The following is a 22220-nucleotide window of genomic DNA, read 5'->3' on the forward strand; positions in this document are numbered from 1 at the left end:
GGGGCTGGCTTACAGGGGCCGGGTCGGCCCCTCTGGGCACCAACCCCAGGGAACGTGTCCTCCCCGCTCTCCCTTACCCCTGTCTCCTGCTGTCCCTACCGCGGCGGGCCAGGTTCCCCCAGCCCTGCTCCTGGCCCCAGTGGAGGGCCACGCCTACCATGGGGCCATCCCATCTCCTTGGCCAGGGCTCTCTGCCATCCTGAGCTGCCTTCTCTGTCCCCATCACCACAGCACCAACCGCTGTTCTCCCGGGGACGGCCCTGCAAAGGGTGTGCCTCCCGAAGGGCGAGGGGAGACAGGAGGATGCTGGCAGAGAGGACAGATTGAGGTGGTCCTTGGGGCCGGCTCACGCTGGTGCCGGCTGGGCCCTGCGGCACGCTGGCCTCACGTGGATAGCCGCGGGAGCTCAACCCGGGGCTGCCGTGCCCATTGAGGCAGCAGGGCCCTCCTCAGTACCCTTCAGGGGCTGTTCTGGGCTTGCATCCCTGACTGTGTTGTTGGGTTGAGAGCCCTCCTGAGGAGCCGCAGAGACCCCTCTGCAGGGATTGTCTGGCTTCCCGGAGACCAGACTGCTGGCCTCGCGCCCTCACCTCTGCCCTCCCAGGGCTGAGCCACCCCCCAGGGAGGATTTTTGGTACTCTGGGGCAGGTATAGTAGTGTCAGGGTCTGGCCTCGCCAGGCACAGGTAATCTCTCTGTGCCTTTTGTTGCAGGAATGGGCAAGGAAGTGGGGAACCTGCTGCTGGAGAACTCACAGCTTCTAGAAACCAAGTAAGGACTCCTGTCTGGCACAGGGCTTGCTGAGATGGCCCTCCCCCAGGGCCGGGCCTCCCTGTAGCAACCCGGAGCTGTGACCTCTCAGCCCCTTGGAGGCCCCCATCATAGCAAGCAGGCTGGCTCACGCAGAGCCCTCGTCTTTCTGCCTTTCCAAAGAAACGCTCTGAACGTGGTGAAGAATGACCTCATCGCCAAGGTGGACCAGCTGTCCGGGGAGCAGGAGGTGCTGAAAGGGGACCTGGAAGCTGCCAGACAGGCCAAAGCCCGGCTGGAGGGCCGCATCAAGGACCTGGAGGAGGAGTTGAGGAGGTGAGCGTAGGCCTGGAGGCTCCTGGGAGGAGGAGGGGCCAGGCCCGCCCCCCACCCCAGTCCTCTCCTCCCCCGGGCGGCAGCCTCACCTCCTCTCTGTTGCAGCTCACTTGTGGGCCTCCTCTCCCCATCCTCCCGGGAGTCCCCCAGGAGGCATGGATGTCGCGCGTTGGGTGTCCTGCCACTCTCGTGCCTTAGGTTTATTGAGGAGGAGGGAGTTCAGGCACCCAGGAAGCTCTGGGGTCCCCTCCCCAGCACTCTGCACCTCCCTGTGGCTTCTCTTCCAGCCTGATGCTCATCCGAGGGGTGCCTGTAGCTCCAGACCGGAGTGGGGGTGTGACAGGAGGGGGGGGGGGCAGGCGGCACTTGTCGGGCCTGCAGGTGCCGCACACCTGTCTGGGGCCGGCCTGCGGCCCTGCCACCTGTGCACGTGGCCCTGCCTGCCCGTTAGCCAGGCCCCACGGCCCTGCTGGGCAGCCAGGAGAGACATCTGGGCTTCCGGGCGTGAGCTAGCAGGGCTGTGGGCTTCCGCCCCCCCCTCCCCACAGTCACATTTCCCTCCTCGTCCTGCAGAGTGAAGTCAGAAGCCATCATCGCCCGCCGCGAACCCAAAGAAGAGGTGGAGGATGTAAGCAGCTATCTCTGTACAGAATTGGTATATTCCACTATTAACATGCGGGGCAGGGGGGGGCGGGTGGTGCGGGGTGGGCTCCCGGGGCGCGCTAATTCTCTGGGTCTCTGGGCCCTCCTCATCCTTCCTCTGTCAGCTCCTATGCCCCTTCTTAGTGGGAACCCCCGTTCGGCCTGTGGGCCCCCTCTGAGGTGCAAGGAATGTTCTCAGGAGCCCTCTGCTCCTGGGGGGTTCATACCTGACATGCAGGGAATGTTTGTAGGGGCCTTTGCCCGTAATTCGTGGACCCCTTCTGGCCTCCTTTCCAGAATAGAGCCCAGGTCTGGTGACTGGGCCGCTTTCCTGCAGGAGAGGGTGGGGCCCAGCTCCTCGTCCCAAAGTGAGTGGTGTGTCCTGGCCGCACCTCTTGTCAGCTCTTAGCTTCAGGGGTGTCAGGGTGCTGCTCACGTAGCAGCCATCCGAGACGCAGTAGGTGCTCCTTCAGCCCAGCGAACCCCACCCCCAGGAGCAGAAACAAAGGTGCGGGTGAATCGTGGAGCCACGGGAGGCATCAATCGGGGCCCGTGCCTCCTTGCGTGGGGCCGGGGTCTCGTGCTCCCTGGCCCAGCAGCTCCCCCTGGCCCCTCACCCCTGTGCCAGACTGTAGCAGCCCAGGACACAGCTCCTCGGAGCAGACTTGGTCCTGCCACAGCACCCACAGACGGCAGACCCCACACATCTGCCAGAACCTCCCACGTCCTATTCGGACGTGTGACCCCAGGTCCTGCTCACTGCACCTTCCCTAGAACCTGTCTTCCCATGGTTCCACCTGGGACCGGCCTCACCTGTTAGCGTTGACAGACGGTTTCACCTGGGATCGCCAGGGTGTCCAGGGGCCGTGTCGTAGCCCTCAAGTGTATCGTGTGACCTTTTGGGGGCGGGCAGGCCCCCGGCATCTCCTGCCCCCTGCCCACACCCTCCCCGCCACGTTTCCTGAGGCTCCGTGGGAACCCGCCCTGGGATTCGCCCACACCTGGGCCGGCCCGGCGAGGAAGCGCAGTGTGAGTCGGCCAGCAGGCCCCTCGCTGGCTGACCGGCAGCGCCCCCCTCCCCCCCCAGGACAAGATCCCCATGGCGCAGCGCCGCCGCTTCACGCGGGTGGAGATGGCGCGTGTGCTCATGGAGCGGAACCAGTACAAAGAAAGGCTGATGGAGCTTCAGGAGGCCGTGCGGTGGACCGAGATGATCAGGTGGGTCCCCCAGGCTGCCCTTGGGGTTCTGGAAGGCACCCCCATCTCCTTTTGTGATCTGTGACCCCCAGAAGAGGCCCTGACGGTGGGATTGAGTTTGGTCTGCACCCCAGCCCCGTGTCTCATAGGAGGACTGGAGGGACCTCATGGGAGCTGTTTGGGGGCCCCGACCCGGCCAGGGGCTAGAGCTGGGCTGGGGCATGTTGGGCCTGGTGTGCTGGAACCCCTAGGGGGATTTGAACCGACCCACGCAGGGACCCCTCTTCCCCGAGGCTCCATTCCTGGCCACGGGGAGGGCCCCCCCCCGCCCCGCCCCGCCCCCCCCCCCCCCCCCCCCGAGAAGGTCCTGGGCAAGCGAAGCCAGAGAAGTCCAGCAACAGCGGTGCAGGGTTTGACTGGGTAGGGCCCAGAGGGGGTGTGGTGTGTGGGCAAGTCCACTGGACGCTGGCCGATCGGGGCTCCTTCCCGGCCCCTCCCCGCAGAGCATCCCGAGAGCATCCGTCTGTCCAGGAGAAGAAGAAGTCCACCATCTGGCAGTTGTGAGTTGGGGCGCCGGGGTGGGGTGGGGGCAGGGACGGCTCCCCACTGGCCGCCCCTCACTTCCCATGCCTCCGCTGGCAGCTTCAGCCGCCTCTTCAGCTCCTCCTCCAGCCCCCCTCCGGCCAAGCGCTCCTATCCCTCGGTGAACATTCACTACAAATCACCCACCACGGCCGGCTTCAGCCAGCGCCGCAGCCATGCCATGTGCCAGATCTCGGCTGGCAGCCGGCCTCTGGAGTTCTTCCCCGATGAGTGAGTGTCTCCCACTGGCCTGCGTGGGGGCGGGGGGCGAGGAGGACACGTGTGTCCCGGGGCCTCTCCCCTCTGGGCTCCGAGGCAGGAGCCTGAGGCCTGTGCTGGGGGCGGGGTCCCTGCTGGGAAGGAGGCTAACCTCTCTGTGCCCACACCCTGACGGGGCGCCCCAGGTGTCCCTCCCCTCAGTCCCTGCACAAAGTCTCTCAGCTATGCTCCCCTGCCCTGGGGGACCCCCCCCCCCAACCCCACCTGGCCTGTGCACCTGCGCCCCACAGGGACGCTTGGAGCTGATGGGAAGTTTACCAGCAAGGGTAGCTTTCTTCCGGGGAATAGGCGTCCTTCGGAATTTTATGTTTTCCTTAGTTTTGATACCAAGAATCTGGCTCCAGGGCAGAAGTGGGGAATTCTGTGTCCTGCATCAGAAGACTGACGTTGCCCTGGAAAGGGTTGGGGGCGGGGGAGGGGGCACCTCACTGCAGGGCCCTGCCAGCCAGCCCTCGGTGGCAGCAACGGCCGAACGGGCACCGGGGCACGGGGCGCACGCCCCACAGGGCAGACCCGCGCGGCCGAGGAGTAACCTGCCGCGTCTCCTGCCCAGTGACTGCACTTCGTCCGCCCGCCGGGAGCAGAAGCGCGAGCAGTACCGGCAGGTGCGCGAGCACGTGCGCAATGACGACGGGCGGCTGCAGGCCTGCGGCTGGAGCCTGCCGGCCAAGTACAAGCAGGTGCTGCAGGGGGCGCGGGGCACGGGGTGGGGTGGGGAGGGTGCTGGGGCAGCCCTGCAGTGCCCCCGCGGCCCCTCCTGCCCGGGGCCGGCCCTCTGCCCCACGCCTCGCGCCCACGTGGCCGCTCGGCCTTGTGGTTGCAGCTGAGTCCCAATGGGGGCCAGGAGGACACGCGGATGAAGAACGTGCCTGTCCCCGTGTACTGCCGCCCTCTGGTGGAGAAGGACCCAACCATGAAGGTGAGCCGGCCCAGTCGGCCTGGCAAACGGGGGTGGGTGGGAGCACCTGTCTCAGGCCCCGCCGCCCCCAGGGGCCAGCGGAGGGGACTGGGCTCCTGACCACACGGCCCTTCTCCCAGCTGTGGTGTGCTGCGGGCGTCAACCTGAGTGGGTGGAAACCGAGTGAGGACGACTCCGCGAATGGAGTCAAGCCCCCGCCAGGCCGTGACCCTCTGACCTGCGACCGGGAAGTGGAAGGAGAGACCAAGAGCAACCACACGTCCCCCGAGAAGAAGGTCAGAGTGGAAGGCAGGGCCGGGGACACCTGCTTTGCTGCCGTGTGTGTACTCGGGCTGTGCCCGGCACTGGAGTCTTGTGGGGAGTGACAGAGACAGGATGACTAAGGCCAGGGCTGGAGACTGGGCTCATCTGAGGACCCACCCCTTGTCCAGGGCACGCGGGGCCTGTGCTTTGTCCTCGGCGGGTGGGGAAGTGTGGAGGCCCAGCCGCTCTGCAGGCGGTAGGGCTGGAGGGGTCAGGCCACCGGGCGCTTCTCTGTCCTTGCAAGCTGTGCACAGGAGGGCGGCAGGAAATGATTCACCCATGGGTCCTTGTTCTGTGGCCTAGGCTGACTTGGGGGGCAGGGACTTAGACTCAGGAGCTCAGTTCTCCATGGGAGTGAGGCCACACATGCCAGCGGTCTTGGTAGAAAGTCCAGTCCTGAGTTTTTGTCGCCCTGCTACAAGGGAGGACAGCCGTCTCCCCTAAGGCCACAGGCAAGGTTATCTCCTGATAGAGTCCAGGTGGCCCCACCGCCCCGTGCGGCTGCTGGTGTGGCCCGCACCCGGCACCAGCCCCCGTCTCCTGTGCCCCAAAACAGGCAAGAGAGCTCCCCGAGGTGGATGCCACCTCCAGCCGCGTGTGGATCCTCACCAGCACCCTGACCACCAGCAAGGTGGTCATCATCGATGCCAACCAGCCGGGCACCGTGGTGGACCAGTTCACCGTCTGCAATGCTCACGTCCTGTGCATCTCCAGCATTCCAGGTGAGGGCCAGCCCCGCGTGGACGCCCACACCCACAGCGCTGGGGTCTGTGCCGCTCCGCACGTGGCTGCGACGTAGAGGTGGCCCGGGCCTTGCTTGGGACATGATGTGGACACTCGGGAGCCTGTGGGGGTGTCCCCATTAGTGTTGTGAACAACTGGCGAGACCCAGGGTGAGGCCCACTCACCCAACTGGAAGGAGATGCATTGGGCCCCGGGACAGACGGAAATGTCAGTTGGGTGCTGAACGTGGACCTACTGGGGGGCCCAGCTCCCACTGCCCGGCTGTAGCAGGGAGAGCTGGGGCCCCCCCAGGCTTGGCTTTGCCGCACGCCAGCACCTGGGGGTGGCCAGGGCCCTGCCGGGGTCCATTTGCTGAGATGACCCCAAGCTCCTCAGACTTCTTAAGGTTCTGTCATGTGACCACAGTCCTTTGTTCAGAGCCCGGAGTCTCACTACTCCACTCTCGCAGGCTTCCCAGGCCTCCAGGCGGTGGTGGCCTGCAGGCCCCCGTGCTGAGGCTGGGCTGGCCTGAGAGGAGAGCCTGGGGCCCACCTCCTCCCCCAGCACCCACACCGGGACAGGAGCCCTGGGTGTGGTCTTGTAGTAGGGGCTTCTTGGTGAGGAGTGACGGGGCGGTGACTCTCCCCCCAGCGGCCAGTGACAGCGACTACCCTCCGGGGGAGATCTTCCTGGACGGCGACGTAAACCCAGAAGACTCCAGTGCAGACGGTGTGCTGGCGGGTATCACCCTGGTGGGCTGTGCCACCCGCTGCAACGTGCCACGCAGCAACTGCTCCTCCCGAGGGGACACCCCAGTGCTCGACAAGGGCCAAGGTGAGTCTGGGCCTGAGCCCGGGCAGCTATCTTCTCTGCGCACCGCATTCCTCCCCACCGCCCAGCCAGCCAGGCTCACCTTCTCCTCACGCAGGGGAGGTGGCTGCCGTCGCCAATGGGAAGGTCAACCCAGCTCAGTCCACGGAAGAGGCCACAGAAGCCACGGAGGTGCCAGACTCTGGGCCCAGCGAGGCGGAGGCAGCTGCGGTGCGGCCCGGGCCCCTCACGGAGCACGTCTTCACTGACCTGGCCCCCACCCCGGCCCCCAGCACCCAGCCTGGCAGGTGGGCGATCTCGGGACGGGGCAGACAGAGGGGAGGGAGACTGGCAGAGGTGGGCGGGGACGGGCTTCCACAGGCCACCCTGGAGCCGCCATCCTTCCTGCAGCGAGAACGGGCAGGAGGCCGACACGGGGGGTGTGCAGCCAGAGCCGGAGCCCAGCGCAGACCCTGCGGGGGCCAGCACCAGCGCTGCCCCCACTATGTGGCTGGGAGCCCAGAATGGCTGGTAGGTGGCGCCCTGGGGCCGCGGTGGGGGAGGGTCCCCGGGCAAGCACCCCGCCCACCACGGCCTCCTCCCACAGGCTCTACGTGCACTCGGCTGTGGCCAACTGGAAGAAGTGTCTGCACTCCATCAAGCTGAAGGACTCTGTCCTGAGCCTGGTGTATGTGACCGCCAGCAGAGGCCAGGGCACGGGAGGGGCCCGGGGTGGCCTGGCCTCCACCCGCTCACCACCATTCCGTTCCAGGCACGTGAAAGGGCGAGTGCTGGTGGCCCTGGCAGACGGAACTCTGGCCATCTTCCACCGAGGCGAAGGTGAGGCCTGGGCCGAGCAGCCACCCCTGTGTGAGCGGAGCTGGGCCCCGGCCAGGTGTGAGCAGGTGTCTTGGGCTCTCTGCAGATGGCCAGTGGGACCTGAGCAACTACCACCTGATGGACCTGGGCCACCCACACCACTCCATCCGCTGCATGGCCGTCGTGTACGACCGCGTCTGGTGCGGCTACAAGAACAAGGTGCACGTCATCCAGCCCAAGACGATGCAGATCGAGGTGAGTGCTGGCGGCAGGAGGGTCTCCATGCAGGGGCGGTCAGCTGAGGTCACTCCCAACGTGCCTTCTAACAGGCACTGGGGGCTTCGTGGGGTCACGGGAGACGTGCTCGGGGAGACGACGTCACCGGCCAGGCTGCGAGTGCGTCTGTCCGGATCCCACCTGCTGCTGCACTCTGTGACAAGTCAGGGTGACACCACGTGGGCCCCACACGCCTCCCCTCGGCCACCCGGCCGTGCGCGGAGGGGGCCGGTGGGTGGCGACAGCTCCTCCTAGGAGCCTGGACCTTGAGGAGCAAAGCAGGCAGTAGAGGAGAAGTTGCAGTGACCCGGTGGCCGTGGCGGGGTCAGAGTACCCCCCCCCGCCCCCACTGACGCAAGCTGCCGTGACTCCACAGAAATCGTTTGACGCCCACCCACGGCGGGAGAGCCAGGTCCGGCAGCTGGCGTGGATCGGCGACGGGGTGTGGGTGTCCATCCGCCTGGACTCCACGCTGAGGCTCTACCACGCCCACACCCACCAGCACCTGCAGGACGTGGACATCGAACCCTATGTCAGCAAGATGCTGGGTGAGGGGCTGCGACGGCTCGGGGGGCGGGCAGGGAGGGCCCCTGGCCCCGCCATGCTGACTCCCCCCCCCCTCCCCCCCCAGGCACAGGCAAGCTGGGCTTCTCCTTCGTGCGCATCACAGCCCTGCTCATTGCGGGCAACCGCCTCTGGGTGGGCACCGGCAACGGCGTCGTCATCTCCATCCCGCTGACCGAGAGTGAGTCACCCCCCACTGACGGCTGCTGCCAAAGGTCGAGAGTCAGGGCCGGGGTTGCGGGGCGGGCTCTGCTGGGCCATACTGGGGGGCTGGGGTGCCTCCCGGGCTGCGGCCTTGCCCCGCGCCCCCCCCCCGCCGCCCCTCCCGTGACTCCTCTCCTGTCTCTTCCATGTTCCGTCCCCCCCATCTCCCCCAGCCGTGGTCCTGCACCGAGGCCAGCTCCTGGGGCTCCGGGGTAAGTCAGAGCACCTGTCTCCCGCCCCTAGAGGGAAGCCCCCGCCTGAGAGGCCCTGTGGGCCGAGGCCGGCCTGGCCCCTCGGCGAGGGCGCACTCCCACCCTCTGCCCCTCGCCCGCTAGAGATCTGGTCTCCTACTCAGGCTCGGGTCCTGGGGCCCTGCTCTCTCTCCAGCCAACAAGACCTCCCCCACCTCCGGAGAGGGGGCCCGTCCGGGGGGTGTCATCCACGTGTACGGTGACGACAGCAGTGACAAATCAGCCAGCAGCTTCATCCCCTACTGCTCCATGGCCCAGGCCCAGCTCTGCTTCCACGGGCACCGCGACGCCGTCAAGTTTTTCGTCTCTGTGCCAGGTGAGGAGGGGCTGGGCCCACCCCCGCTGCAGGGCCGTGCATGGCCTCCCTTCGGCTGCCCCGCTGAGGCCCCTGTGCCCCGACAGGGAACGTGTTGGCCACTCTCAACGGCAGCGTGCTCGACAGCCCGTCCGAGAGCCCCGGGCCGGCCGCCCCTGCCTCTGAAGCCGAGGGCCAGCAGCTGAAGAACGTGCTGGTGCTGAGTGGCGGGGAGGGCTACATCGACTTCCGCATCGGTGAGTGGGCGCTGCCCGGGTCAGCGTGTCCCCAGCAGGGCCGTCTCATCACCGCGGCTGCTGTCTCCCTAGGCGACGGAGAGGATGACGACACGGAGGAGAGCGCGGGGGACGTGAACCAGGTGAAGCCCTTGCTGTCCAAGGCTGAGCGCAGCCACATCATCGTGTGGCAGGTGTCCTACAGCCCCGAGTGAGGCTTCGGCTTCCGGCGCCCCTCCTGCCCGACGCCAACGTGTACATACGACCCCGCCCGCCTGCCCACTGCCCGCCCTGCAGGCAGCCCGGCGCCAGCCCCTCTTCTAACCTCTCAACCTGCAGCTTTCACCTTACGGCCGGGCGTCCCCGACAGCGGGCGGCAACGTGGGTCAGGGAGGCAGGGAACCCGGGTGGCACTCTCACCAGGGAGGCGAAGGACCTCTCCAGACAGACGTGCTTTCCCCGGCAGCTTGTGGCCGGCCCCCCATCCCAAGTTCCCACGTCCCAGGGGCCCTTTGGGGCCAGAGCGAGGCAGGATCCCGTGGTAGGCCAGGCTGGGAGGAGGCCCCACAGGCAGCTCCCAGCTCCCCCCGGAGCCCCCCCACTTCCCGTGCTCCTGGAGCAGGAGGCAGGGATTTCTGCCCGCCAAGTCTTCCCAGCCGGAGCCCACTAGCCTTTGCCTGCTGCCTGAAGGGGGGGCCTGACCCTAGGGGGGCCGGCCCAGCCACTAGCCTTCCCTGGACGCTCCCCACCCCGCTCCCTGGCACCCCGGGAACTGGCATGAAAGCGCGTGACCAGCCTGCCTAAGGCAGCTGCCCTCTTTCTGCTCGCTCTGTCGGGCAGGAGACCCCCCTGGCAGGAGCAGGCTCTGGAGTCCTACCCATCCCAGAAACCCCTAGGGTGGAATTTCTCAGGCTGCCAGGGCAAGCCCAGGCCTCAGGAAGAAGGGGGAGGCCCCTGGCCTCTCCTGGGGTCGGTCCTAAGATACAGGCTCAGCCTCAGGGTGACAGGGGAACTTGTCTGGGGACTGCCTCCCACAGTTTCCAAGGAGCCCAGCTCCCGAGACACACTCTAAGTGCCTAGGGCTGGCAGTGTGGCCGGCTCTGGGTGTGGATGGCCACTTGCTTTGAGGGGTGCCGCCCTGGACTGCTGCTCCCTGAACCTACTGGAGAGGGGCGCTGGTTGGGGCAGCCCCCGGCCCTGCTGCCCACCCACCTCCCACCAGAGAAGCACACATCTCCGGCAGCCTCCCCAGGAGCCCAGCCGGCCTGGCCACAGCCCCGTGCAGCTGCAGGCTTCCCCCCACCACCCTGCCACCCTCCACTGTGATGTACGTTCAGTCCCTTGTCTGTTCCCACAGGCCGTGCAGTGACTCGGGGGCTAGCTGGGTGGGTGCGGCTGGGGGGGAGGGGCTGGGCGGACATTCTCCTCAGGCTTTGGCCCTGCAAGCAAACCCACGTATCTGCTCTGTATGTAATAAATGTCTTAACACGTAGCTCTGTGTCCCTGGGCCCAGACCAACGTGAGCATAAGCACTTCACTTTATTGTAAACACAAGTGCCGGCCAGCCTCAGCGCTGGCCCGAGTGCGTTTCCAGGCGGGTCGCAAACCGGACGGCCCCTGGGACCCGCGGGCAGGGCTACTCGTACAGCCAGTGGCCGGCGCTGTCCTCCCAGCACAGCAGCTCGTCGCCGCGGAACCAGAGGGCGATCTCGCGGCGGGCGCTCTCCACCGAGTCGCTGCCGTGGATCACGTTCCTGCGGGAGAGCCGCGTGAGCGCCGGCGGCCGCTGGGGCGTCGCGACGGGCTGGGCGCAAGCTCTGGCGGCCTTACTTGCCAACCTCGACGCAGAAGTCCCCGCGGATGGTGCCGGGCGCCGCGTCGGCCGGGTCCGTGGCCCCGATGAGGGCCCTCGAGGCGCGCACCACGTCCAGCCCCTGCCACACCTGTGAGCGGGTGGGCGGGGTGCTCGGCGCGAGGCCAGGGACGGACCGCCCGCCCTCCCGCCCGCGGCCGGCACTCACCATGGCCACCACCGGCCCCGAGCCCATGTAGTCCACCAGGCGGCCGTAGAAGGGGCGCTCGCGCAGTTCGGCGTAGTGCTCACGCAGCAGTTCCTCCGAGGCCTGCGGCGGGCCGGGGTGGGGTCGGGCCGCGCGCGCCTGGACCCCCGCCCGCTTCCCCCTGCGCCCCGCCCCGCCCTCCCTCACCTGCACCAGCTTCAGCGCCACCAGCTTGAAGCCTTTCCTCTCGAAGCGCCGCACGATCTCGCCCACGAGCCGCCGCTGCACGCCGTCGGGCTTCACGGCCAGAAAGGTGCGCTCGTGCACGCCGGCGCAGGCTGCGGGGACCCGCGGGGCGCGGCGCGTCAGGCCCGTCCGCCCCCCGCCTGTGCCCCGGCGGCCCGCCCCGGCCCGCGCCGCTCACCCGCCGGGAAGAGGTGGGCCAGCACCGTCAGCACCAGGCAGATCATGATGGCGGCGGCGGTGGTGGCAGCGGCTCGGACCGGGCGGGGCCTGCGCTTAAAGGGGCCGGGCCGCGGCCCGGAGGGCGGGCGCTGAGGCTCACGCCCACCCCAGGACCCCTGCGACACCCGCCGGGCGCTCCCCAAGCCCCAGACTCCTCCAACCCAGCCTCAAACTCAAAGAAACCACACCCCAAGGCTATGGCTTCTGCCTTTATTCGCGTGCAGTCTGCCAGAGTCCCGGCAGAGGCCGCACGCGACGGGGACGGGGAAAGAGCCTGGAAGGTACAGGCGCCAGCGCGAGGGCGGCACACGGCCAGCCCCGCCGCCCGCGGCTTCCCCCCAGCAGCCATCACAGAGCTGGGGGACAAAGGAAAGACATAAGGGCAACGGCCCGTCCTTTTCAGCACAAGTCGCCGGGGGACGGGTCGGATGCAAGCTCCCGGGGGTTCATTCTCGCTCTCACACCGGGGCCCAGCGCCGAACGCTTCCCCGACAGCCTGCCCGCTCTGGAGTTTTACACCGCGGCGGCCTTGGCCTTTTTCTTCGCCTCCTGTTTCGCAGGGTAGTCCCAGGGATGCTCTCGCGTCCTCTCGAGATTCAGCATGGGCTCCTCGGTGCTGGTGTCCCCGCTCTTCCGTCGCTCCGCTAGAATCATGGCCCGGAGGAGCGGCGGGTAGGGCACACGGCACTGAGCGTCCTCGGGCGGTGCCGGCGTGACAGCCGTGAAGGCCGCCTCCTCGTGCTTGGGCACCAGCCGCCAGTCGTGGTGCATGACCTGCGCGATCTCCCGGGCCTCGCTCTCCGTGTGTCCTGGGAAAGAGGGCCGGCGCGCATCGCACACACGCTCGCGGGGCAGGCTGCGGCCGACGGCCACCCCACCCGGGGCCCCAACGCCTCACCTTTGAAGGTCAGGATGCCCCAGGCCTTGCCGTGCTCCAAGTTCTGCAAAGCAAGGGCAGAGGGAGGGGGGGGTCGGCTCAGAGCGCGCGCGCGGCCCCGGAGGCGGTGGCGGGGGACGGGGCGCGCGCTCGCACCTGCGCCGTGTAGTCGGGCCGCACGCGCGTGAGGCGCCAGTAGCACGGCTCGTCGTGCTGCCACAGCCAGGACTTGCGCGTCACGAGGCGGCCCAGGCCGAAGAGCGGCAGGCGGCTGAGCAGCTGCAGCAGGCTGCTCTCGCGGCGCACGTCGGCCCAGGCGCGCGCGGGCAGCCGGCGGCCCGAGTGCGGCCGCGTCAGCGTCCCGTAGTCCAGCGCATAGCGCTGCGAGTCGCGCGGCCGCTCCCGTTGCTCCCGCAGGGCCCGCACGCGACGGGCCAGCTCGGCGATGAGCCGCGGCCGCAACTTCTTCCGCGCCATGGTCCGCGCCCCGCCGACCGGAAGCCGCTCCACCGCCGCCGCCGGAAGCGGCCGGTGTCCCGCGCAAAGGCGTCCGGGCTCGGCCGGAAGCCAGTTGGAGGCCGGGCCGGCCATGTCGCGGACGGATACGGGGAGGGCGGGGAGCTCGCGCCGGGGCGGGTGTCTGCGGCGTCCCCCGACATGGGAGGTCTCGGACTCGGACGCCGAGGGCCCCGCGGGCGCGGAGGAGGGTGCGAGGGTGCCCGGCCCGGCGGAGGAGCGCAGGGCGGCGGCCAAGGCGCTGCGGCCCGAGCAGGCCCTGCGGCGCGTGGCGGTGCGCGTGGACCCAGGTGCGGGCGGGCGCGGGGAGTGGCCGCGGGACCCAGAACCTCCCCCTGCGGGCGCCCCAGGGGCAGCCGCATCCCCAAGGCCGCCTCCTGTACAGGAATTGGCGTGGGTTTCCTGGCGGGGACGCGTGTGGCCTGGGGGCGACCAGATGGTTGCCTCGCCCGCGGGGCAGGGAAGTAGTGACCGCTGTGTTCTTGCGGCCTTTCGCAGCCGTTCTGGAAGATGCTGGTGCTGGCATCCTGCTGGAGGCCCTGAGCACTCTGGGCTGTGAGTACCAAGTGGAAACCCAGCGCCTGGCCCGGAGCCTCAGGTGGACCAGAGCAAAGCCGGATTCTTGCCCCGGTACCGTGAGTGTTCTGGTTTGTAACAGAGTACGATTCTGGCTAGAGTGTTTTATGTGGGAGGCTTCACACACCCTGCACATTTTACAGATCGGTAAACTGGGAAGGAAGAACACTGAGTGGGTGGGGCCCAAGCTACTGTGCTGGTAAGTTGCAGGGCTCCTGTCCTTAGAACCCGACTGGCCTTGGACCTGGCAGGGGATGGGACATGGGTTTTTTAGCAGAGTAGTTCTGGTGGACCCTGGGATTGACTGTGGCCAGGAGCCTCAGAGCCACCTGGGTGCCCCACAGGTGCCTTCTGAGGTGTGGGACGCAGGTGAACAGGATTTCCTGCTGCTCCTGGAGCCGGAGGAGTTTCTGCAGGGCGTCAACCAGCTGACCCAGGTGCTCTGGTGGGGGCGGTAGTCGTCCACAAATCTCCAGGGGCTGGGTTTCTTAGCGTGGGGGAGCTGTTCTGCGTGTCTCCCTTCCCTGCTTAAGGAGAGAAGGTCAGACAGGGCATGCATGCAGCAGTCTGGAGTTCTCATCAGGAACTGTGGGGCTGTTGTGGGCAAGATGGAGAAGCCAAGTGGGTTCTTGGCCTGGAAGTGGATGGGAGCCACAGTCATTTCCACAGGATGAGAGTCAGGATGAGGAAGGTTTCTCAGAGAAACTAGCGAGAAGTCAGAGGCGTTCAATCAGACTCTGCAGGTTTTGTTGTCTGTTGTTAGGTACTTATCAAACGTGTCATATGCCAGCCACAGGGCAGGCTAGGGTGCAGGGATAGAGCAGAAATGGGGGATGGGGACTCAGACTTGCTCTTTTCAGTACCTGGGACGTGCCCGGGGCTTTCACATGTTCTTTGCTTTTGCTAGAGGCGTAAAGCCAGTTTCCAACAGGAGCTGGCTGGGTGACCAGAGAGAGACTGTGCCTGTTTTTCCCAGGACCCCTCAGTTACTCCCAAGCTCGCTTTTTTTTCTGTCTGCAAACTGGCTGTGGCCTGGTAGCCCGTGGGTCCTGCCTGCCACGGCCTCCAAAACGGGTGTGTTCATCCTTGGCTTGCAGACCTGTGGCCCACCCTGCTCGGTACCGTGGATCTCTCCTGAGGGCTCCACCAGCCCCCACGTAGCCGTCATTGGGCTGGATGCCTACCTGTGGTACTGGTCACCCTAATGCCTTCAATAGGCCCAGCTGGGATGGGAGGGTTCAGGGGAACGGTGGTGGCTTTGGGGGTGGCTGTGACACAGCTGCCCCCCTTCCTTGGGCAGATCGGGGAAACAGAACTGGAGGGTGGGAATGGCAGGGTGGCAAGAGCCGGAGGGACAGGCAACCTCTGCTCAGGTCTCACCAGCCCAGCAACATCCACGAGACAAGGCAGCCGGAGACTGCAGCAGTGGCCCGTACGGCAGTGGCACTCAGCTGGCCCAGGGTGGAGGAGGTGAGGGCTGGTTGGGTGCGGTGAGGTGTTTGGCCTTGGTCCTGGAGCTTGGACTGCTCTCCAAGGCCCCGCAGCCCCGATTTTGGTCCCAGGCGGCATGTGGGGTTGGTCTCAGCTGGGTGTCCCCGAGGGTGGCCTCCGCTGACGCACTCTGGGCTCACGTCCTCAGGCCCTGGTGCTCCTGCAGCTCTGGGCACACCTGGATGTGCTGCTGGTGGCCTCCTGGCAGGAGCTGAGTCGGCACGTGTGCGCATTCAGCAAGGCCTTCGCGCAGCGCCCTCGCAAGTGCGTGACCACCACCCTGACTGGTGGCTGCAGCCGGGAGGGGGGACAGGAGTGCCTGGAGAGGTGGGACCTTTCTGATAGCTTTGGGAGCAGGGAAGACCGAGGGCTTTGTTGAGCTTGGAGAGTGGGACATTCAGAAGGTGAGAAGTTTCTAGAAGTTCCCCTGCATCCTTCTCTGTCTGCAGGCAGTACCGGGAGTCCCGTGCCTTTTCCTTCTGCGTGGCTGGACGCTGGGCAGGGGGTGAGCGAGTGGCAAGAGATGGCACAGGGCTTCGGGGGGTCTGGTGGCGGCAGATCAGGCAGTTCAACCGGGTCAGCCCGGCCGTGGCCGATGCTGTTGTCACCGCCTTCCCCTCCCCCCGCCTTCTGCAGCAGGTAGGTCCCCCTGCACTGCCCCCCCCCCCCCACGTTTGGAGCCAGGTCCCCAGGACCTGCCCTGCTCATCCCTGTGCCTGTCCTAGGCCTACAGGACCTGCAACACAGAGCAGGAGCGCACGGCCCTCCTGGCTGACCTCCCCGTGAAGACGGGCGATGGTGCGCGGCCCCGCAGGGTGGGCCCTGACCTTGCCCGCCGCATCTGCCTCTTCTTGACCACGACCAGTCCTGAGCTCCTGCTGGACCTGGGCTCCTGACCACGTCCGCAGGACCAGAAGGGGGTACGCCGCCTGCCCTGCCTAGCGGGTTAACTGGAAACTACCACAGGCCGAGGGAAGGGAACAGCGCTGCACGTGGGGGATGGGAGGGTGGAATGCTCAGTCAGGTCTGGCCCTCTGGCCCCCTGGCCCCGAAGGGGTGGTGCCGGGAGGAGCAGGAGATGACGCTCTTGCCAGGAGCTGCCACGCTGGCTGGAGAGGGTGGCGTTGAGGTTCCCCTGCCCTGGGTCCTGTCCACGGCGGCTACGGGCCTGGTGCCCCAGCGGAATGGTCAGGAAGGGGAAGAAGCGGTAAGATGGGGTCTTGCGGGAGGAAAGGCAGCCAGGGTGTCTCCTGGAAAGCACCGTAATGCAGCTGGACCTGATAAGGAAAGAGCCCCAGGCCTCGTCCCGCCACCACTGCGAGGCGTTGCCCAAACGCCGAGTTTATTAGGGTCATTTCAGCCTGGGACGGGAGAAACAGCAGCTGACGACATGCAAAAGGCAAGTTAAGAAAGAGCCCCGGCTGGCGGCAGCCGCGGTGCCGCCCCTGACGTGTGTCCTCCGCAGCCCACAACAGCCGCCCGGGCCCGCGGTCAGTCCCAAAGAGCCAGGACGGCCGCCCCCACACCCAACGCAGGAAGCAGGTGCCCTTGGACGGTTCTGCTTTCAGGAGCGCAGGGCCTGTCCCAGCCTCGGGTGGCAGAGGGACGGACCTCAGCTCCGTCCTGTCTGCTGCCCTGGAGCGTGGCCCAAAAGGGAGGGACGGAGAACGCGCCACCTCGGCCCGGAAAAGCAGTTTTCGTTGGAAAACAAGTTAGGTCCGTCGGCAGCGCTTCCTCTGGCAGCGCCGGGTCTCAGGGCCGCCGGGATCGGCCATGGCCTTGGGCGAGGGCGCAGGGGGCTTGTGGCGGCCACAGCTCATGCTCAGGACCCAGCCCAGCTTGTGGCGCAGCACCTGCTTCAGGCCGGGCGGCAGGGGCAGACCCTCCAGCGTGTCCCCGGAGTCGGGCCGCAGCTGGCGCAGGCGGTAGCAGCACAGGAACTGCAGGGACGTGACGCTGGCGCACGAGCGGATCACCTTCATGCTGCTCTTGGCCGCGGTGGAGCACACCATCGGGTAGAACTTCTTGTTCTGCAGCTTGGTGGCCGCCACGCCTGCGGGAGCAGGGAGCATAGCCTGAGCTCTGGCCCCCTGTGGGGGCTGCGTGTCCCCCGACGGCATCTGAGGACACGGACATCCCTGACGACTCTCGCGCCGGGGATCCCGGCGCCTCAGGCTTCTGTGAGGACAGCCCCTTGGGGGGCCTGGGGTGCTTGGCCTGGGGCTCCAGCTGCCGGCCCCGGGGGCCCGGGCCCAGCCGCCCTCACCTATGCACTTCCTGTTCTTGAAGAAGGTCAGCGTGCCGTGCCAGGTGTCCAGGTGCACACCAATGATGGAGCCCTGGCCGAATCTCGACGAGAAGCTCATCTTGTCGCCCTTGTGGTGGAGGAGCCCTGGGGGGGGGGGGGGGGGGCGGCGGAGGGGTGAGCCATGCCGCCCCGGCCTCCCACCCGCCCCACCGGCCGCAGTGCCCCGCGCACCCGTATAGGAGAGGCCCCAGCTGTCCTCGTCCCTGCCGAGCAGGCTGCAGAATGTGTGGTGATACTTGTCCAGATCCACGTCTGATGTCCCAATGCCCACCATCTGGGGAGAGCGGGGCGGGCACAGGGGGTCAAGGGCCTACCAAGGCCCGCCAGCTGGGAAGGTGGGGGGCGGGCCTGGGCCCTGGAGGCACTCCTGCCCCCCGCCCCCCGGCTGCTTACCATGTCGGTGCCATAGACGGGAGAGGTCATCTTGATCTCCCAGAAATGCTGGCCCTCCCCCAGCTCCTTGGTGCCCCGGATGGCCGCCGTGCCGCAGCTGTACTCCGTGTGGAAGTTGACCTTGCGGTTGTCACAGCTCAGCAGGGTGGCCGAAGACTTATTCAGGTCATCCCACACCCAGTCAAAATCTGCGAAGGGGGAGGCCAGAGGCCAGGGCTGGAGGGCAGGCTGGCCCCAGGCTCCTCCCCGCCCCCCCCACCAGGGGCCCCCAGGCACTCACGCTCATCTTCCTCGCCGCAGCGACAGTCCTTGCCCCGGTGTGCCACGTGCAGGCTGTTGCAGAAGGAGGCCTCACTCGGACTGTCACAGTCACAGAAGGACTCCCCGGTCACGGGCACAGCGCTGGGGATGGGTGGCGGCAGGGCTGAGGACTCGGGGTCTGAGTCAGAGTCACTGTGCTGGGAGGGAAAGACTGGTTGCTCAGGTGTGGGGCACCGCCGCCCACCATCCCTAGGCCCGCGGGTCAGCGGCTCTAATGGCCCAGGAAGGGACCCGGGGATTTGGCCCCAGAGGGCTTCCCGGCTCTCCCACACACGCACTGCCCACCCTTGCCAGTGCCACCCACGGTGACCTTGGACAGCTCCAGCCTCCTGGCAGTGGCTTCAAGGGCTCCACCCCGTTTCCGCACAGCCAGGGGCACTGGGCTTCCAGCTGATGTTGAGCCACCGGGGCCGCCTGCCCGCTCCACCGCTCCTTGTCCTCTAGGCAGCTTCCAGGCTTAGGATACGCCGCAGCCCTACCCGAGGGCAGCCGGAAGCAAGGGAGCCCCAGGGCGAGGGCCGTGCCCCCGGGCAACAGCCGGACTCCAGCAGGGGCCCCTCGCCGTGGCAGTGCCCGTGCACCCTATCCACGTGGTGGGGCACCCTGGAGCCCCGTGGCCCCATGCCACTTATACAGTAGGAAAACACTGAGTGGAGGCTTGGTCTTCTGCCTGAGGGGCCCAGTTGTCAGGGCACGTGTTCCAAGTCTTGAAGGCCTAATGGTGACCCAGAGCCAGATCCTTCTTGCAGGCCAGTTAGGGACACTTACTGTGCACAGGAGCTGTTCCTGTTCTAAAGACACAGGCCTTTCTGGACACCTGCCTTAGCTGTGGACTCCAGGCCAACCAGCAAGGGGCTGGGGTCCTGGTCCGGCCCCACCCTCCAACTCCCTCTCCTGGCCTCTGGGCCCTCCTCTCGCTCCCTGAAATGCCCTCCGCGAAGCAGGCCGGCAGCCCCTGCTCAGACCCGGGCTGGGCCTGCCATACCTCAGCAAGCCACTGCTCTGAGTGAAGGCCCACAGCCTCCATCGGAGCCCGCCAGGCAGCCTCCCAACCCCCCACAGGCCTGTCCACTTTCTCCCACAGGGTGAGGGTGGTCCGCCTTTAGACCGCAGGTTCCGCGTGTCACTTCAGAGAGGCTCTTCCAGCCCCTCCATCCCCTGCTGTGCTCCCAGTCCTGCAGATCTCTCTCCTCCCTTCTCCCACCAGAGTGGAAGCCCCTCGAGAGAACCCAGTCCTTGTTTCTTTTCCGTTACAGTTGGGGCCATGGGGCTGTCACCCAGAAGCCGTGTGGCAGAGACCAAGCAAAGAGAATGGGAAGTTTCAGTTACAGACCGATGCCAAAGGGATACAGGAAGGAGACCCCAAGCACCCCACTACCATGGAATGCTGATCCCCAAAAGCCAAGGCAGACTGGCTCTACTGGCCAGGGGCGGACTCTAGCCCCCTTCCCACTCGGTCAGCAGCCAGGGTCACAGACGAGAGCAGAACAAGGGAGAGGCGTGTTCGTCCTTCAGAGGTTCTCGGGGTGACCGGCCCACCCACACAATCCAGTACTCCAGGTCCAGCAGGTGACAGATGAGCAGCACATGTGTGTCAGATGCTGTGACCCGGCCCCTGAACACCTCCCGCATCTCCCAGTGATGAGCTGGTAAAGGCAGGGACTGGCAGAACAGACTGCTCTGGGTCACGTGGTCCAGGGGAGCCAGAGGCAGGACAGGAATGTAGGCCTCTGGCCTCTTGCTGGCTGGGGCAGGGAGGCCCTAGGAAGGGGCTGCCGCCCCAACTCAGAGCTGCAGCCTCCAGGTCTGGAGGTTCCGTGGGGTTCGGCCACACTCACCCTAGAAGAGATGCAACCCCTTCCTCTCAGGACACCTGGCTGCGCAGGGGCAAAAGGGTGGGTGGCTGTGACATGGCAGACGTGAGTCGCCCAAGGGTCATCCCTGCAGGAAGCCAGAGGGGCCTCGGGGCAAAACCAAACCCCTGCCTAGGTCAAGGAGACTCAGGAAGCCCTCCGCAGTGCCCACCCAGCCAACAGGCACAACGGCCAAGCAGCCCTGCCGCCCCATCCTGGCCCGGCTGCGGCTGGCGCGGTGAGACTCGGGTGCGTCCGGCACCCTGCACCCCAGTCAAGCCACTCTGTGGACGGCTCCTGGCTCCTGGCCTTCCCGGAGCTCTGGAGTTGCCAACAGAGAAAAGGTGCTGCAACTTTGGCCTCCAAAACTCAGAAGTCTTCCTACACACACGTGTGCATATGCACAGACGTCAAATGCACATCTGTCCAGGCAAGAGCACGCGCGTTAGGTTAACGATAGCTACCTTTGGAAGACGGTCAGGTGAGTGGAACAGAGAAGCTTCCGTTGAACAAACTGACAGAAAATAGAAAGCACAGAGAAGGATACAGCACCTGCCCTGGGTCCTGTCACCCCGGGACCGGTGGGTCCTCAACCGAGATAAACTGCCTGGGTGAGCACAGAGCACCCAAGAGGCAGGAGGGCCCGTCCTCTGCCCTCGGGCGCATCTTCATCTTTCAGTCTGGGCTCAGGCAGTGCCCGTCCTGGGTGTCTCAACCTTTCGGTCCAGCCATGTCCACCTCCCCCGCTAGGACCTACCTGCCCATCTGAGTCGTAGCCCCAGTTAGCGCTCCCCGCCAGAGCCACGGCCCGGGCATCCGCATCTCGGCGAGCTGCACTCAGGACAAAATGCCAAGCTGTGCTGCTGCGAGGACGCCTGGCCATGGTGGACAGGATCTGGAAGAAAACCCAGGTTCTGAGCCAAGAAGATCTGTGGCACCAACTCCCACGCTCCGTCCTCAGCCAGTGGTGCCAGGCCCATCTCAAGGTGGCCACTTTTAGGAGCCACGTGTGCGCCCAGCCAGGGCTCTGGAACTCTTCCTGACCTCACACCTCCCTCCAGCGTGCAAGCACCTTGATAAAAGCCAGACAGAGAGCATAGAACACCATCCAGACACCCATGACTCCCGAGTGTGGATTTCAGCCCCTCTCTGAGCTCAGCCTACTGAGCCCAGCTGTCCTGCCTGCGTGTCCCTCAGGCATCTCAAACCTTGTCTGGCTCCTCCTCTGTTGCCCAGTTTGACAAATGGCATCTCCAACCGCCCAGTTCCTCATGCCAGACCCACCGCAGTCATCCTGAACACCCCTTTCCTTCCTTGGGCGGTAGCCTAACAGCGTCACAGCACCTCCAAGGCGTGGCCTGAACACCTCTCCATCCCTGCGGTCGCCCGACTTCCCAACCACAGCTCACCTTCCTTCTGGCTCCTCCCACTCCACTCATTACAACCAAGGTTGTGTTCGGAAACACAAATCCTAAAAATTAAACAACCCTTAAAAAGCCCTGAAACCCCTCCAGCCTTGCATCATTTACAGAGAATGCAAATTTCTGCAACACCTTCAAGTTCGCCTGTGCTTCCCCAAGCCGCAAGGGCCCCGTTGCAGTTGCTAGCCCTGCCCTGCCCTGCCCTTTGCCCGGAATACCCTCCCCTCCCGTGCTGGGCTCGCAGGTTCCTTGCCGGCTTCTGTAACCGTCCCGGCGGTCCCCTGCACCGAGAGCTTCCGGAGCCCAGGCGCCCCCGCCCGCTCGGCGCAGGTGGCGGCCCCGCCGCAGCGCACAGCAGGCGACGCGCTCCCGACCCGGTCCTCGCGGGTGTCCGCTGCCGCGCGGTGGCGGGAATTACGACGGGGACGCTTGGCACAGCCGCCCGCACGAACAAAGGCGCACCGGGGCCTCCCGCCGCCAGCGGAACCGCCAGGCCAGCGGGCGCGGGTGCCACCGGCCGCCGCTCACCTGTCGCCGCCGCCGCGTTCCGCCGGGCGGCCGTGACCTACTTTCAGCTCCCGAACGAGACGTAAACAATCCCCGCCCCGCAGCCCGCCCCCCGCACCGCATTGGCCCTGCTGCCGCGGCCGGGTGTTGGCGGGCGCTGGCGGCCCGGAGCAGGGGGCGGGCCGCGCGGCACATGTTTCCTGCCGACAGGATGCTGGGCCTGTCAATCCTGACTCGACACCCCTATTGGTCACATCTCAAGCCGTCGGGGAGAGGGCCCGTGCGCCCGTTCGGCATAGGGCGAGAA

The 22220-nt window shown here is 66.5% G+C and overlaps 5 protein-coding genes across 26 annotated transcripts in view; 2 read left to right on the forward strand and 3 right to left on the reverse strand.

Moving 5' to 3' along the window:
* The window catches only part of MAPK8IP3 (mitogen-activated protein kinase 8 interacting protein 3), a 47782-nt gene extending 37105 nt beyond the window's left edge, over positions 1-10677 (forward strand). For 13 of the 17 annotated variants that reach the window (XM_027043611.2, XM_027043613.2, XM_027043622.2 and 10 more), the window contains 22 exons: positions 713-770; positions 933-1085; positions 1659-1740; positions 2815-2945; positions 3428-3484; positions 3567-3737; positions 4339-4465; positions 4609-4704; positions 4824-4979; positions 5564-5729; positions 6382-6564; positions 6659-6848; positions 6952-7071; positions 7148-7228; positions 7313-7380; positions 7466-7614; positions 8012-8183; positions 8267-8380; positions 8577-8615; positions 8791-8970; positions 9057-9206; positions 9279-10677. In XM_027043611.2, the coding sequence (XP_026899412.1) occupies positions 713-770; positions 933-1085; positions 1659-1740; positions 2815-2945; positions 3428-3484; positions 3567-3737; positions 4339-4465; positions 4609-4704; positions 4824-4979; positions 5564-5729; positions 6382-6564; positions 6659-6848; positions 6952-7071; positions 7148-7228; positions 7313-7380; positions 7466-7614; positions 8012-8183; positions 8267-8380; positions 8577-8615; positions 8791-8970; positions 9057-9206; positions 9279-9400 (2765 nt within the window). In that variant the 3' untranslated portion in view covers positions 9401-10677. The remainder of the gene's footprint in view (positions 1-712; positions 771-932; positions 1086-1658; positions 1741-2814; positions 2946-3427; positions 3485-3566; positions 3738-4338; positions 4466-4608; positions 4705-4823; positions 4980-5563; positions 5730-6381; positions 6565-6658; positions 6849-6951; positions 7072-7147; positions 7229-7312; positions 7381-7465; positions 7615-8011; positions 8184-8266; positions 8381-8576; positions 8616-8790; positions 8971-9056; positions 9207-9278) is intronic. The other 4 variants (XM_027043616.2, XM_027043619.2, XM_027043620.2 and 1 more) reach the window with 2 other exon arrangements.
* Positions 10678-10679: 2 nt separating this feature from the next.
* Positions 10680-11741, reverse strand: NME3 (NME/NM23 nucleoside diphosphate kinase 3). The gene is made up of 5 exons (XM_027043640.2): positions 11610-11741; positions 11393-11523; positions 11207-11308; positions 11016-11128; positions 10680-10939 (listed from the first exon to the last, which is right to left on the reverse strand). Exons 1-5 carry the CDS (start codon positions 11653-11655, stop codon positions 10822-10824), a joined length of 510 nt encoding a protein of 169 aa, XP_026899441.1. The 5' UTR covers positions 11656-11741; the 3' UTR covers positions 10680-10821.
* Positions 11742-11846: 105 nt separating this feature from the next.
* MRPS34 (mitochondrial ribosomal protein S34) lies at positions 11847-13048 on the reverse strand. Its single transcript, XM_027043639.2, has 3 exons — positions 12684-13048; positions 12549-12591; positions 11847-12459 (listed from the first exon to the last, which is right to left on the reverse strand). The coding sequence occupies exons 1-3, from the start codon at positions 13002-13004 to the stop codon at positions 12164-12166; spliced, it is 660 nt and encodes a 219-aa protein (XP_026899440.1). The 5' UTR covers positions 13005-13048; the 3' UTR covers positions 11847-12163.
* EME2 (essential meiotic structure-specific endonuclease subunit 2) lies at positions 12973-17663 on the forward strand. 4 transcript variants are annotated; one of them, XM_027043628.2, is made up of 8 exons: positions 12973-13333; positions 13542-13678; positions 13964-14056; positions 14717-14808; positions 14993-15089; positions 15259-15437; positions 15560-15749; positions 15836-17663. In XM_027043628.2, exons 1-8 carry the CDS (start codon positions 12973-12975, stop codon positions 16004-16006), a joined length of 1320 nt encoding a protein of 439 aa, XP_026899429.1. In that variant the 3' UTR covers positions 16007-17663. The 4 variants fall into 4 exon arrangements, with proteins under 4 accessions (XP_026899429.1, XP_026899430.1, XP_053069685.1 ...); XM_027043629.2 differs by having other exon boundaries at positions 15259-15374; XM_053213710.1 differs by having other exon boundaries at positions 15844-16031.
* On the reverse strand, positions 16436-22220 carry SPSB3 (splA/ryanodine receptor domain and SOCS box containing 3). 3 transcript variants are annotated; one of them, XM_027043632.2, is made up of 7 exons: positions 21935-22206; positions 20743-20880; positions 18092-18269; positions 17812-17999; positions 17590-17692; positions 17377-17502; positions 16436-17163 (listed from the first exon to the last, which is right to left on the reverse strand). In XM_027043632.2, exons 1-7 carry the CDS (start codon positions 22106-22108, stop codon positions 16823-16825), a joined length of 1248 nt encoding a protein of 415 aa, XP_026899433.1. In that variant the 5' UTR covers positions 22109-22206; the 3' UTR covers positions 16436-16822. The 3 variants fall into 3 exon arrangements, with proteins under 3 accessions (XP_026899433.1, XP_053069683.1, XP_053069684.1); XM_053213708.1 differs by having other exon boundaries at positions 16436-17502; positions 21935-22220; XM_053213709.1 differs by lacking the exons at positions 20743-20880; positions 21935-22206 and having other exon boundaries at positions 16436-17502; positions 17812-18027; positions 18092-18654.

The sequence above is a fragment of the Acinonyx jubatus genome, chromosome E3, assembly GCF_027475565.1.
Source record: "Acinonyx jubatus isolate Ajub_Pintada_27869175 chromosome E3, VMU_Ajub_asm_v1.0, whole genome shotgun sequence".
NCBI classification, from domain to species: Eukaryota; Metazoa; Chordata; class Mammalia; order Carnivora; family Felidae; genus Acinonyx; species Acinonyx jubatus.